The following is a 15,380-nucleotide window of genomic DNA, read 5'->3' on the forward strand; positions in this document are numbered from 1 at the left end:
GCCCATTCAATTTAATGTCATTTGCAGGAGAGCTTTTGGAAACAATGATCCAGGGCAGGATTTAATCATTTGGAAGAGAATTGATTAATTGGATTAAATCGGTCTTTATATGTTAAGGATAACTGGTATTTAACCATTTTGTCTGCATAGTTATAGTAGATAGTATTGCATTTTGGGAATGAATGAAAAGAGGCAATAAAGAATAAAGAAATACTATTTTAAAGGACTATTCTAAAAGTGAAGAGGACCTGTGTGCTCAATTCATTGAATATGACAGAGAAGGTTGAGAAAGTGTGTCAGTAAGGCGTATACAATGCTGGGATTCATAAAAAGAGGAACGGGCTGAAAAACAAGGAAGTCTTTCTGAAACTTTATAAAAATCTGGTCAGGGCTGACTGGAATGCTGTGTTCAGTTTTGGTCACTTCAGTCAAAGAATGCGAGGCATTATGGAGGTGGTTTCTGGGGTGAGGGACTGTGGTAACAAATTGACTGTAGAAATAGGTGTTGTTTTCTAAGGAGAATACTGAGAGAAAATCTAATGGAAGTATACAGAATAATGAGGGGTTTATTATCACCAGCATGTGTCATGAAGTTTGTTAATTTAGCAGCAGCAGTATAATGCAATACATGATAGTATAGAGAGAAAAAAATAATTAAGTGAATCCATTACAGTAAGTATATATATATATTAATTAGATTAAAAATAGTGCATAAACAGAAATAATATATTAAAAAATTGAGTTGGTGTTCATGGGTTCAATGTCCATTTAGGAATTGGATGGCAGAGTGGAAGAAGCTGTTCCTGAATCGCTGAGTGTGTGCTTTCTGACTTCTGTGCTTCCTTCCTGACGGTAACAATGAGAAAAGGGCACGTCCTCGATAGAAATTAGATAGTGGGAAGCTGTTCACTTTAGTGGAGGTGTTGAGATCCCAAGGTGCCTGTTGCTAAACAAAGGGAAAGAAATTATGAATGACACAAGAAAAACTCTCTTACATGGCATATAATTGGGATCTGAATGCACTGCCTGTAGATGTGGTGAAGGCAGCTTCCATCGTCATTCAATGAAGAATTGCTTAGATGTAAGGCATGGAAAAAATTGCCAGGCCATGGAGAAGGGGCTGTTAGATGGAATTAATGGAGCTGCTTTGCCAGAGAGCCTTGCAGATACAATGGGCCAGTTGGCAAACTCTGAAGCTCTCAGCCTTGTATCCAGTTATTTTAATTTTCCTCTTTCATCTGCAACTGCATTGTGGAGATTATATCTTGCAGAACAGGAAACCAACCCACAGCGAGGGCTCACAGAACAGATCCATATGTCAGCTGAGCCAGTCAGGGTGCTTACCTGCTAAATAACCGCGTGGTGCTGACATTGAATGGGAACTGAGACCAAACTTCTACCTTATTCCAGAATAGTTATCCCTGGGAAAATGGGAACACTGAGATTTAGGATGAAGAGTGAGACAGAATTCGTATTTGTTTTAGTATATAGGGAAGAGGAAATTTCCTTTTAGCATTGGGTTTACAATTTGATCAAAACAAGAGACCATTTTCCTTCATGTGGACGTTTGTTTGAGTGATGTTTGAAATATACCATGCTTCCAATTCAAATAGATAATTTATGAAAGGTTTGCTAGTTGGATGGATTTGTGATACAGGTGTAATGTAAATATACCTCTGCGTCATACAGCTAAGAAAGAGAATAAATCTTGTAAGTTAAGGAAATTTCTGTCATGTATTGAAATAACCAGTATAATGAAATGAAGTATTTTTCCAATGGTGGAAGTACCTTTGCCTCAGCAACTTCTTCATGAATCTTGTATAATAACACACGTAAGACTTTTGGAAACAGAGCTGTGCTGACAGATTGAGAATTAATCCTGACAGAGGTAATTGGTGAACACAATGGTTGACACAAGATAGTTAACATTTGTCTTTATTCACCATTGTGGATCTATGCTGGTGCAGCATAGGACTAACTTTTTAGTCTAAGTAATTGGTATGCACCAAGGTACAATGGGAGCAACAAGAGTATTGCATTTGTACAAGATAAATAAATGTCTGTCATTTCCTTAAAAGCTCAGACTGCCTATTGTGAGATTGTAATTAGATCATATCAGATTGTCTTTTAAATTACAAAATATATCAATTTAATTTCTTGCTGGAAGAAGTAAGTCCTAGGGAGTAGCAGGAACTCAATAATTAATAGTGTTACAGAAATCTATGGCGCATTTGCTTTAGAAAATATTCTCTTTTCAGTGAAGATTCCATCAGTAAGGGTGAAAACCATCTACGTTATTTGGCATTGGAAGATAAACTTGCTGTTAGCTTATAGCAGAAGCAGGGGAGAATCAGTCCATGGGAAATAGCTCAGAGTGCACATAACTTAAACTTCTGAGTTCAATGGTTTTATGAATGCTGCATCAAATGATGTGGTGGGTCCAATGTAGACGTGAATAAATGGCATTTCAAACCAATGGTCCTGACCTGTAGTTACTACTACAATGAGATCAAAGGCTTCCAAATGTGCACCTCTTTACAACAACTTATGGAAGATGAATTGTGCAAACTTCTCTGGGGAGCCAGTAAATTATGGTGCTGTAGCGCCTCATTTCCTAGCGTATCCGAACCGACTCACAATTAGATAGCCTACGGGGGTTTGCGAGCACAGAGCTTTGGAGCCTCTTCGCCATGGGGGGCCGGTTGACAGAGGCTTAAAAGTGAGGCTGAAGTTTTCGAATAAAGTTTTTCCTTCGACTGCAGTTACCGACTCCGTGTCGTAATTTTAGCGCTGCTTGTAGCACACCGCTACAATTGGTGACCCCGACGGTCCAAACGATTTTTGGACCAGAAATGACCGACGCCGCCTCTGTTCATGCGGTTTCGTTGAAACTGCCGGGTTTCTGGACACAGCGCCCGGACCTATGGTTCCAGCAAGCCGAAGCCCAATTCCATGTTCGCCGGATCACCTCAGAAGACACCCGCTACTACTACGTGGTGGGCTCCCTCGACCAGGACACAGCTGCCCAGGTCGCGGAGTTCGTACAGTCGCCCCCGGCAGACGGCAAGTACACGGAATTCAAAGCCCTGCTCCTCAGGACTTTCGGACTCTCACGGCGCGAGCGGGCTGCCCGTTTACTGCACCTGGATGGCTTGGGCGACAGACCTCCATCGGCTTTAATGAATGAGATGTTGTCTCTCGCCGACGAACACACACCCTGCCTCATGTTTGAGCAGGCATTCCTGGAGCAGCTGCCCGAGGACATACGCCTGCTGCTGTCCGATGCGGATTTCAGTGACCCCCGGAAGGTGGCAGCCCGGGCTGACTTGCTGTGGAACGCCAAAAAGCGGGGCGTCCATCGCACAGATCTCCCAGCCACGCTCCCGGCAGCAAACCAGTCCAGGCCCGGCCGCAGAGCCCACTAACCCCCGGCCCAATGACCACTGGTGCTTCTACCACCAGCGGTGGGGCGCAGAAGCCCGCCGTTGCCGCCCGCCCTGCAAGTTCCCGGGAAACGCCAGGGCCAGCCGCCGCTGATGGCTACGGCGGCTGGCCATCGGGATAGCCTCCTGTATGTGTGGGATAGAAGGTCGGGATGCCGGTTTTTGGTCGATACTGGGGCTGAGATCAGCGTTTTACCTCCGACGAGTTACGACACCCGCAGCAGGGCACCGGGTCCCCCCCTGAGGGCCGCGAATGGCAGCACAGTAAGGACCTATGGCACCCGTCAGGTGCAGCTACTGTTCGGCCCCAGCCAGTTCACGTGGGACTTCACACTGGCCGCCGTAGCCCAACCGCTTCTGGGTGCGGATTTTTTGCGAGCTCACAGCCTGCTGGTTGACCTGCCCAGGAAGAGACTGGTACACGCCGAGACCTTTCAGACGTTCTCCCTGGGCGCGGCCCAGTTGCCAGCCCCTCACCTCGGCTCCATCACGCTGTCCGACAACGACTTCACCAGGGTCCTGGCGGAGTTCCCATCGGTTCTGGCACCGCAGTTCACAGCAGCCATGCCCAGGCACGGCGTACAGCACCACATCCCGACACAGGGACCACCCCTCCATGCCCGTGCTCGGCGGCTTCCCCCGGACAAGCTCCGACTGGCGAAGGAGGAGTTCCAGAGAATGGAGGAATTGGGGATCATCCGGCGGTCCGACAGCCCCTGGGCTTCCCCCCTGCACATGGTGCCCAAAGCGACGGGGGGCTGGAGACCGTGCGGCGACTACCGCAGGCTGAACGAGGCTACCACACCGGACCGCTACCCTGTGCCGCACATTCAGGACTTTGTGGCAAACCTGCACGGCGCTCGGATCTTCTCCAAGGTCGACCTTGTCCGAGGGTACCATCAAATCCCGATGCATCCTGACGACGTCCCCAAAACGGCTCTCATCACCCCGTTTGGCCTCTTCGAGTTCCTCCGCATGCCGTTCGGCCTGAAGAATGCCGCACAGACGTTCCAGCGGTTAATGGACGCGGTGGGACGGGACCTGGACTTCGCGTTCATCTATTTGGATGACATCCTCATAGCCAGCGGCAGTCGTCAGGAGCATCTGTCCCACCTCCGTCAACTCTGCGCCCGACTGAGTGAGTACGGTCTTACAATCAACCCTGCCAAATGCCAGTTCGGACTTGATACCATTGACTTCCTGGGCCACAGGATTACTAAAGACGGGGCAGCCCCTCTGCCCGCTAAGGTAGATGCGGTCCGCCACTTCCCCCGACCCACCACGATCAAAGGCCTTCAGGAATTCGTAGGTATGGTCAATTTCTACCGCCGCTTCCTCCCTTCAGCTGCCCGGATCATGCGCCCCCTGTTCGCCCTGATGTCGGGTCCGAGCAAGGACATTACCTGGGACGAGGAGTCCGCCGCCGCTTTCGTTCAAACGAAGGAAGCTTTGGCTGACGCCGCAATGCTAGTACATCCCAGAATGGACACCCCTACCGCCCTCACAGTGGACGCATCAAACACGGCAGTCGGTGGGGTGCTGGAGCAGCTCATCGCAGGTCGCTGGCAACCCCTGGCGTTTTTCAGCAAACACCTGCGGCCACCCGAGCTCAAGTACAGTGCTTTTGACCGGGAACTGTTGGCGCTCTACCTGGCAATCCGGCATTTCAGGTACTTCCTAGAAGGTCGGCCCTTCACCGCGTTCACGGACCACAAACCGCTTACCTTTGCGTTTACGAAAGCATCCGACCCCTGGTCATCCCGCCAGCAACGCCAACTGTCCTACATCTCTGAATACACAACGGATGTCCGGCACGTCTCGGGTAAGGACAATGTCGTGGCGGATGCGCTCTCTCGCCCTACCGTTCATGCCCTTTCCCAAGGGGTAGACTTTGAGGCACTGGCAGAGGCGCAGCAGGTAGATGAGGAGATTCCGAGTTACAGGACTGCAGTCTCTGGTTTGCAGCTCCAGGACCTCCCCGTGGGCCCAGGTGAGAGGACCCTACTCTGTGACGTCGCCACCGACCAGCCCCGTCCGGTCGTCCCCGCAGCCTGGCGGCGACGTGTTTTCGACTCCATTCATAACTTGGCGCATCCCTCCATCCGGACAACTGTCCGGCTGGTTTCCAGCAGGTTCGTTTGGCACGGTCTCCGCAAACAGGTCAGTGAATGGGCCAGAACGTGCATGCACTGCCAGACGGCCAAGGTTCAGCGGCACACCAAAGCCCCACCGCAGCAGTTCCATCCCGCCCACCGGCGTTTCGACCACATTCATGTGGATATCGTGGGCCCCCTGCCAGTGTCGCGCGGAGCGCGTTACCTCCTGACTATCGTGGACCGGTTCACAAGATGGCCAGAGGCGGTCCCGCTCACCGACACCACCTCCGAATCTTGCGCCCGAGCCCTGCTCGCCACCTGGATATCCCGCTTTGGTGTACCAGCCCACATTACCTCCGACAGAGGCGCCCAGTTCACCTCCAGCCTGTGGTCAGCTATGGCCAGCCTTTTGGGGACTCAGCTGCACCACACCACTGCCTACCACCCACAGTCGAACGGGCTAGTGGAGCGTTTCCACCGTCACCTGAAGTCGGCCCTCATGGCCCGCCTGCGAGGAGCCAACTGGGCGGACGAGCTTCCCTGGGTCCTTCTCGGCATCCGCACAGCGCCCAAGGACGACCTGCACGCCTCGTCGGCCGAGTTGGTATACGGCGCGCCCCTGGCCGTCCCCGGGGAGTTCCTACCAGCCCCGAGGGGGCAAGAGGAAGAACCCGCTGCAGTCCTGGGCAGACTTCGCGAGAAGCTCGGTAACCTGGCCCCCATACCCACTTCACAGCATGGGCGGCACCCGACCTGCGTACCCAAAGACCTACGGAACTGTAAGTTTGTGTTTGTACGAAGGGGCGGGCATCGGCCACCGCTGCAGCGGCCATACGAGGGGCCGTTTACGGTGCTCCGGAACAAAGGGTCCACGTTCGTGCTGGACGTTGGGGGGAAGGAGGAGGTTTTCACGGTGGACCGCCTCAAGCCGGCCCATGTGGACCTGGCGCAACCGGCCGAGTTTCCGGCGCCTCGGCGCAGAGGCCGACCTCCCAAGCAGGTTCTGGCCCAGGCTGTGGACATTGGGGGGTGTATCGCCGGTTCTGGGGGGGGGTTATGTAGCGCCTCATTTCCTAGCGTATCCGAACCGACTCACAATTAGATAGCCTACGGGGGTTTGCGAGCACAGAGCTTTGGAGCCTCTTCGCCATGGGGGGCCGGTTGACAGAGGCTTAAAAGTGAGGCTGAAGTTTTCGAATAAAGTTTTTCCTTCGACTGCAGTTACCGACTCCGTGTCGTAATTTTAGCGCTGCTTGTAGCACACCGCTACAGTGCAGTCATTTCTGCTCTGTATACACATTTTTATTTGTTTGATGGTATATCAATTGTATCCTGAAGCCAGTTAATTTGTGACATGGTAATCTATGCAGATTGCAATTTTGTGCTTTTTGTGGAATTTTCTACATGCAATAAATTATATGTTGTCAGGGCTGTGTAAAGATTTAAAGCTATACTTCCGGCAATGGAATAGAATGCCATTTAATTATTTGGAGCTTTATTGTAATTTCGAAAGAAGTCTTCTGAATGTTTTTGTTGAATTTTCTATGTGTTTACCAAGATATTTGAAACTTTTCAATCCTCCACAAATAAGCCAACATAAATTGATGGGTGGGTGGGATGAGAATTGTGAGGTGAGGGTGCCTTAGCTCTAATCCATTTTTACCTTTCCTGAACTGGGTTATGGGTTGTATTAATCACCTAATGGCAGTATTCAGACTGTTTCAAAGAGAATGCAAGGGACTAGCTTCAGCACTTAAAAAAAATGCTCAGTGCTGTGCTCTGCTTGAAAATACATTGAGTGGCCACTTCATTATGTAGCCCCCATACCTAGAACTGTGACCAGCTGAGAGTATGTTCAAAGCCCATTCACTTAAAGGTTTGATGAGTGGTGCGTTCAGAGCTGCTCTTCTGCACACTACTGTTGTAATGTGTGGTTATTTGAGCTACTGTTTCCTTCCCTCAGCTTGAACCATTCTGGCCAAACTCCTCTGACTTCTCTCATCAAGAAGTGTTTTCACCCACAGAACTGCTGCTCACTGTCGTTTAATGTCTTTCAAACCTTTCTTTGGAAACTCTAGAGACTGTGTGGATTTTCAAAGGTTTAAATTCAACCACTGAAAATCCAAGGAGAGAAGCAGTTTCTAAGATACTCAAACCATCATTTGGCACAATCATTCCATCATCAAAGTCACATGGATCACATTTCTTCCCCATTCTGATGTTTCATCTGAGCAACAATGGAACCTCTTGACCATGTCTGCATGTATTTACGCTTTGAGTTGCTGCCACATGATTAAATATTTGTAATAACAAACAAGTGTAAGGTGTACCTAATAAAGTGGCCACTGAGTGTATGTTGATTGCTGTTGGTTATATTTGAACCTGATTCCTGGCCAGCATTGAAGATGCAGTGATTTGTTTTTTTTAAATTACCAAACAATTCTTACAAAGCTTACAGCACAGAACTACATCATGAAGATCAACCAGCCTGTCTTGGTATTATGTGCCATGCAAGCAGTAATTTTAATTCCCAGGCACTGAACAACATAGTAATAAATTAATTCCAAAGCAATGACTGTTCCTGGTATTCTTTGTAGCTTTAGATACATAGAAAACCTACAGCACAATACAGGCCCTTTGTGCCGAACATGTCCCTACCTTAGAAATTACTGGGCTTACCCATAGCCCTCTATTTTTCTAAGCTCCATGTACCTATCCAAAAGTTTCTTAAAAGACCCTATCGTATCCGCCTCCACCACCATTGCCGGCAGCCCATTCCATGCACTCACCACTCTCTGAGTAAAAAACTTACCCCTGACATCTCCTCTGCACCTACTCCCCAGCACCTTAAACCTGTGTCCCCTTGTGGCAACCATTTCAGCCCGGGGAAAAAGCCTCTGACTGTCCAAACGATTTGGAGTTTGAAGATCTTCAGTAGGATTCACTGATGTTATTTTTGTTTCTGTGCAGGTGTGACAGGATCGGGAAGTACTGAGTGCTCATGTGGCAGGAACCATTTCACGTGTGCAGTGAGTGCCTTTGGTGAGTGTACCTGTATTCCAGCTCAGTGGCAGTGTGATGGAGACAACGATTGTGGAGACCATAGTGATGAAGATGGCTGCAGTAAGTAATCTAGCATCTACTGAACTTTGATCATTGCCCTCAACCTAAATATCATTGAACGAACCTTTACTCTTTGAATTGGAAAGTTGTTACGGTAGTTTGTTCTGCTGTTATTTGCTCTTACACTCACTTTCTTATGATTTAAGACCATGCAATGTGGGTAATTCACCCCATCGAGTCTGCTCCACTATTCCATCATGGCTAATATTATTATCTCTCTGAACCCTATTCTCCTGCCTTCTCACTATAACTTTTGATGCCCTTACTAATCAAGAACCTGTCAATCTCCAATTAAAATACACCCAATGACTTGCTCTCCTCAGTAAATGTGGCAATGAATTCCACAGATTCATCACCCTTTTTCTAAAGAAATTCCTCCTTGTTTCTGTTTTAAAGGGACACCCTTCTGTTCTGAGGCTGTGCCCCCTGATCTTAGGCACTTCACCGCCCCCCCCCCCCCCCACTTTAGGAAACGTCCACTCCACATCCACTTGATATATGCCTTTCAATGTTTGATAGGTTTTGAAAGATTTAATTTTTTTCTTCAAAATGGTGCATGACTTAGATTGAAAACCATTAACTGTAATAGCACTGTGTTTCATACTGATTAAACTTTATAAGGATAAATCTCATTGGTGATTTCCATATGAATTTTGCCTACAATTTGCATAAAATATCTACGAAAATCTTAATGTATTAGGTTCTAATTCTTTAATTAGTTAATTTCTGAGGCGTCAAAAAAGCACAAGGGACTGAAGCCTGCTGTGCCAAATGTCACAATTATGCAAAATTTGGTGCTACAATCGGGAAACTCAGGTCTCAGTCCAGATGGTCTTCCTCCCCCTCCATGTTTATGTATATGTAGATAAGGGTAGCACATAAGGGTGTTGGCAAATTTTGGAGCGGTCCCAAAGCAAGTAAATGTATATACAGTATTCAAAGCACAATTAATTCTAACTTCATAACCATAGACCAGTTTCTCTCATATCAAAGCCTGGTTAAATAAAATAAGTCCCTATTATAGAGCTAGAATTCTGTAGACCACCTTGAACTGAATTGTCCAAGTATTCCCTTCCCTTTTGGATAGCTTTTTAAAACTACATTTTCTATCAATTTAAATTTTAAAGATTCCTTTGTATTCTGTTATTTTTAATTCTGAACTATCTTTCTAAGTCTTGATGCACAAAGCATTAAATATTTATCCTAACTTCTCCCTTTGTTGTTTTACTGATGGTAGTTATATCCTTATATCCTCCAGCCACATGCTTGATGTTGTGATAGGCACAAGGATCATTTTCATAACTATCTAATCATTGGGACGGCACAAGATGCAACTTTTTGGTTTGTGTTAACTTTGAGAGGAAGCAACATCTCAAATGTGTTGTCATGTAATTAGTGATGCTATAGGTGTAACAAAGTGGAAATATTTTAGCTGCTTTTATATGCCTGTTACCCTCAAAAATTTAGTCCACCTTTGAAACTTGTTGCTTGAAGCTTCAATTCTATTTTTACTTATAATAGACAATAGGTGCAGTAGTAGGCCATTCGGCCCTTCGAGCCAGTGCCACCATTCACTGTGATCATGGCTGATAATCCACAATCAGTACCCCGTTCCTGCCTTCTCCCCATATCCCTTGACTCTGCTATCTTTAAGAGCTCTATCTAACTCTTTCTTGAAAGCATCCAGAGAATTGGCCTCCACTGCCTTCTGAGGCAGAGCATTCCACAGATCCACAACTCTCTGCATGAAAAAGTTTGTCCTTAACTCCATTCTAAATGGCCTACCCCTTATTCTTAAACTGTGGCCTCTGGTTCTGGACTCCCTCAACATCGGGAACATGTTTCCTGCCTCTAGCGTGTCCAATCCTTTAATAATCTTATATGTTTCAATCAGATCCTCTCTCATCCTTCTAAATTCCAGTGTATACAAGCCCAGTCACTCCAATCTTTCAACATATGACAGTCCCACCATCCCGGGAATCAACGTCATGAACCTGCGCTGTACTCCCTCAATAGCAAGAGTGAATTTATTATGGGGAACAAGGAAATGACAGACGAGTTGAACAGGTACTTGTAATAGTGGCCAGAGGACCTCGGATAATGGAGGAACTGAAGGAAATCCACATAAGGCAGAAAATGGTGTTGGGTAGACTGATGAGACAGAATGACTGATAAATCCCTAGGACCTGATGGTCTGCATACCAGGGTTCTTAAGTAGGTGACTCTAGAAATCGTGGACACACTGGTAATCATTTTCTAATGTTCTATAGATTCAGGATCAGTTGCTGAGGATTGGAGGGTAGCTAATGTTATCCCACTTTTTTAGAAAGTACCTATTGTGGCCCCATGAAAGCTATACACTAACTAAAACTGGTAATCGTAAATTGATTTAAACTGAAGGATGACAATGTTATGAAATGGGACATTCTTCTCGTCTCTGTTTTCAAGAGCCCAAATTTGGTCTTAATTAATTTTTTCCTCTTCACATACCTAAAGAAACTTTTACTATCTTCCTTTATATTCTTGGCTAGCTTACCTTCGTACCTCATCTTTTCTCCTTGTTTTGCCTTTTTATTTACCTTCTGTTTCTCTTTAAAAGTTTCCCAATCCTCTGGCTTCCTGCTCATCTTTGCTATGTTATACTTCTTCTCTTTTATTTTTAGACTGTGCTTGACTTCCCTTATCAGCCATGGTCACCCCTTACTCCCCTTAGAGTCTTTCTTCCTCTTTGGAATGAACTCATCCTGCACCCTGCTCCCGCAATGAGTCAAAGGAAGAGATTGTTGTGTTTGGAGAAGTGACATGACAGAGAGATACAAAATGATAAGAAGCACAGTCAGATTGGGATTGGATTGTCAGTGTGAGTTTAAAGGCGCAGGGGAGAAAATTCGAAGGGGATCTGGAAAGCAAATTGTTCACATAGAGAATAGTTGCCATTTGGAACGATTTGCCAGAGGAATTGTTGGAGGCAAGAAAAATAATGATATGTAAAAGTTTCAAGGACTGGTACTTGAATGAGCAACGTGTTAAGAGATCTGGAATTAATACAAGGAATTGTTATTAATATAGATGAGTGTAAGGGTCAGCATAAGCACGACAGGCAGTAGGGCCTATTTCTGTGCTATACAACTCCATTCACCTATCAAGTCACACTGGCAAGTTCACAGAACTTGTTTGGGGAAGAGCATGTGCTCAGACAACGGATGAGTACAGGACAAGCTTTTATAAACATTATACTTAGCATCTGTGCTGGTATTTCTTGATTCCTGGGCTCTGGGCAATCTATTATGCTCCCATTCAGGAAGAGGTAAAGATCAAGGAAGAGAAAGAAAATTTTGTTCCATCTTGTAAATACAGCATTTTCTTTGGTGCCAAGTCGGCTACTTGTTTTGTTGAAGGTTGCAAAGTAAAATGTAACTAAGAAACGATTTCTTTCCAAAATAAATGCATTTTTTAAACTTAGCTTTATTTGTCACACGTATATCGAAATATAAAGTGAAATACAATGTGTTTAAAGATCTTTTAAAGAAAAATACAATGATTCTGTATGTCCTTCGGTCCATCTACAACCTGATTTTAAAAGTACAAATTTTCTAACTGCAAGTAGCTACCAGGTGAAAGGTCGAACGGTTCAATTTGTCTCGTAAGTTTTCGTTCTCCAAAACACTTCCCTGATGAATTTTGGCTAAGAACTTGACTTGTGGTCAGTCCTACCACAATGACCCCACTTGACCTAGTGTCCTTGTTAGGGACAGCTGAGATAGAAATTCTGGTAGAGAACCAGTCAAGAGAAATTGACATTTAAATATGGTGCCCTTTAATAAATTATCTGAAGTTCTGTCCTAATTTTCTGTACTTTCTAAAGGTACTGTTGCTAGAGTAATGATCGCCATAACCATCTCTTTGCAGCATAATCTTAGTAGCATTTCTTCAGGTGTATAATGGATAACTGGCTGTGAGAGGAAGGTGGGAGGAGAATGTCAGAGCCTCATACCAACTGGCCAAAATACCCACTGATTATAAGCGGAACCAGAAATCCCCTGGTCTGTTCACAGGAACTTGTAATCTCTGTCCCAATGTATCCCAGGTTTAGCCTAAGAAGGGAAGGGAACTGAAATCAGTTACATCAGAGGTTCCTCTGAACTGCACCTTTTCTGCAGTTTCCTTGGGGCTTTTCACGTCAACAGATACAGATCAGAAGAGCTATTTTAATGAAAACAAGGCACTTCAGTATGTTTTTAATTCGCTTGTTAGACAACCATGAACTGTTAACAGTAAGGCTTGGACTACAATGACAAGGAAATTGCAATTTCAAATTTGCCATTTTAATTTCTTTTTTTGGGCTGCTCTTAGAATTTAGTTTTTATGAAATTATTCAGAAATGAGTTTTTATTCATTAATCAGAAAGAGATTCAAAAATTTAGAGGTGACTCTTATAGGCAAAAATTGTCCATAGTTTATTCAGATTATTTATTGTGTTCTTGCATAATTTTTGAGTTATCCATGCATAACTCTCCAAAATGTAGTTACCAATAAATAATTTTTTATGGGTTTACAGCATTTTTTCTCAACACTTCAAACATTAATGTGTGTTGTAATTCAACCCACAGTTATGCAGTATGTTACATTGAAAACCCATTAGCAAATTAGAAAGGACTTTTTGATTCAAGGTAGTTTCTAACATGGTGATAAATAATGAAATATTTAAGCTGACCTAATTCCAAGTTCTGCCAATAAATCTTGACAGTTATTCATTTCTTGCCTTCCCAAAGAATTAAATTAAAATGAAGTTGATAATTTTATGGTCCTTTGTAGGTCCATCAGGAGGGTTGTGAATTATTCATGAATTTTGAGAACAGTGTATAGAATGCAGTATCACTTAATTAAAACAAATGGTCTCAAGCACAACAGGCATGAAAATGGATTGGTTAGTGTCTATTTTGCTCAAGCAAATCCAATAAAAATTAAGTTAACTCAGAGCTAGTAGCTTTAGCAATCGTTTCAAAGTGAGAGGATATCCACTTGAAACCCAGTGGGGCATTTGCAGGTAAATTCATTTCTGGGTTCAGTCATGTAGCTCATGATGTAGTTATTTGTGCCACCTCCATTTCTGCTTAAAAAGGGACACTGAAGCACACATTGTGCTAATTTGTTACTTTTCATTAAAGATTTCTAGTGATATCAGGAGACCAGACTGGGCACCTTCTGAATTGTTGCAGGCTGCTCAGCACTTTCCAACACACAGAGTTGTTACAATTAACAGGATATGTTTCCTGCAGCATTTAGCTGCTGAGATTTTTATACATTTCGTGATTTAGCAGTGACTCTGCTGGCAGCACTTCATTAACAACTTTTCCAGGTGATGAACAGCAGGGTCTCTTTCAATTCTAGCAGCTGCCACCCCGGTGTCACTTATCCTTGCATAACTACAGGGTGCGATTTGTCCTAAGTAAATAAATGTGTTAGTGCGTTCTGTAAGGGTTATAATAAATAATGTAAGTGTTTATATGTAAAAAAAATGCTGAATCTGAACATGAGTACCCAGGTAACTTTATTCCTGTCACCAACATTCGCTCTAATTTTTTTGTACAGCTGTGTGGACCAACCATTGCTCTGAGCACAACATTTTTACATGGCCTGAAAACTACGCAAACTTGCAATGTTTATTTTGTAGACCGTGTGGGCGTTCAGTGGACTAGTGTTTTATTAACAATGAGCTTCTGATGTCCATTCTGTGTTTATTGTTACAATTTGTAACAGTGTTGTAACTTGAAATGCTAAGACTGCAAATACGTCGAAGCTCTAAGATGTTTCAAAGTAAAGGTTTTTGTAGGTTTATTAGTTTTAAAATAATTTAATGGTGTTCATTAACATAATTAAATACAAGGTATCTCACAATTAAATTAACATAAATTTCAAAATTATATTATCATGATTTCAAAATTCTGGTAACACAATTTCAAAATTATAATTAGACAAAATATACTTCCAGCTGTGCAGTAGCAAAAGATATGTGCACAGAAGCATTTCAGTTACAGTACATCTCTGTGCACCTACACAGTTTAGAGGGGACAGGGCCTGTTGCAATTAGATTATGTAATCTTTGATGTCCTCATGCTAAGTCTGTGCTTTCTCTCTGTCTGCAGCCTGGCTGCCTTTCATCCTGGAGTCAACATAGATATAGCTGATAACCCATGAAAAACTCTTGTTCTAAACTGGTGTTTCTTAGATCATTGCCCAGGGCTATTTGATGGATCAGTCTCTATATCTGGTCATGGGATATGGGTGAGTGTGTTGTCACAGAGCCTTGATGGGGTTAATTAATTCTCTTACGAGGGGATGGGGGTGAGCATTGTCAAAGTCTTTAACCTGCATATAAGGACATCTCTTGGGAGGTTGTGTGTAGATAATAATTCAGTTATTTAATGGAATTCACCCTCTCTCCATTGTTTCAACTCCCAAACTGAGCTGTCATTGGCCGAATAAGGGCGGAGATGAATCACCATATAGGAGAGAGACTGAAAATCTGGCTGAGTGGTGCCACGGCAACAATGCTAGTAAAACCAAAGAGTTCAAATTAAATTTGTTTTCGAAATTCATATATGGCACTATATATAACCCCGAGATTTGTTTTCTTGTGGGCATGCACAACAAATCCAAGAAACACGATGGAATCAGCGAAAGAGCGCACCCAGCAGCAGGAACAAACAACCAATGT

The 15,380-nt window shown here is 44.4% G+C and overlaps 1 protein-coding gene across 1 annotated transcript in view; it reads left to right on the forward strand.

Moving 5' to 3' along the window:
• lrp4 (low density lipoprotein receptor-related protein 4) overlaps positions 1-15,380 on the forward strand; it is a 432,001-nt gene that overhangs the window by 168,888 nt on the left and 247,733 nt on the right. Inside the window, exon 2 of the mRNA XM_059975983.1 lies at positions 8,510-8,662. Coding sequence (XP_059831966.1) covers positions 8,510-8,662 — 153 coding nt within the window. The remainder of the gene's footprint in view (positions 1-8,509; positions 8,663-15,380) is intronic.

The sequence above is a fragment of the Hypanus sabinus genome, chromosome 7 (assembly GCF_030144855.1).
Source record: "Hypanus sabinus isolate sHypSab1 chromosome 7, sHypSab1.hap1, whole genome shotgun sequence".
Taxonomy (NCBI): domain Eukaryota; kingdom Metazoa; phylum Chordata; class Chondrichthyes; order Myliobatiformes; family Dasyatidae; genus Hypanus; species Hypanus sabinus.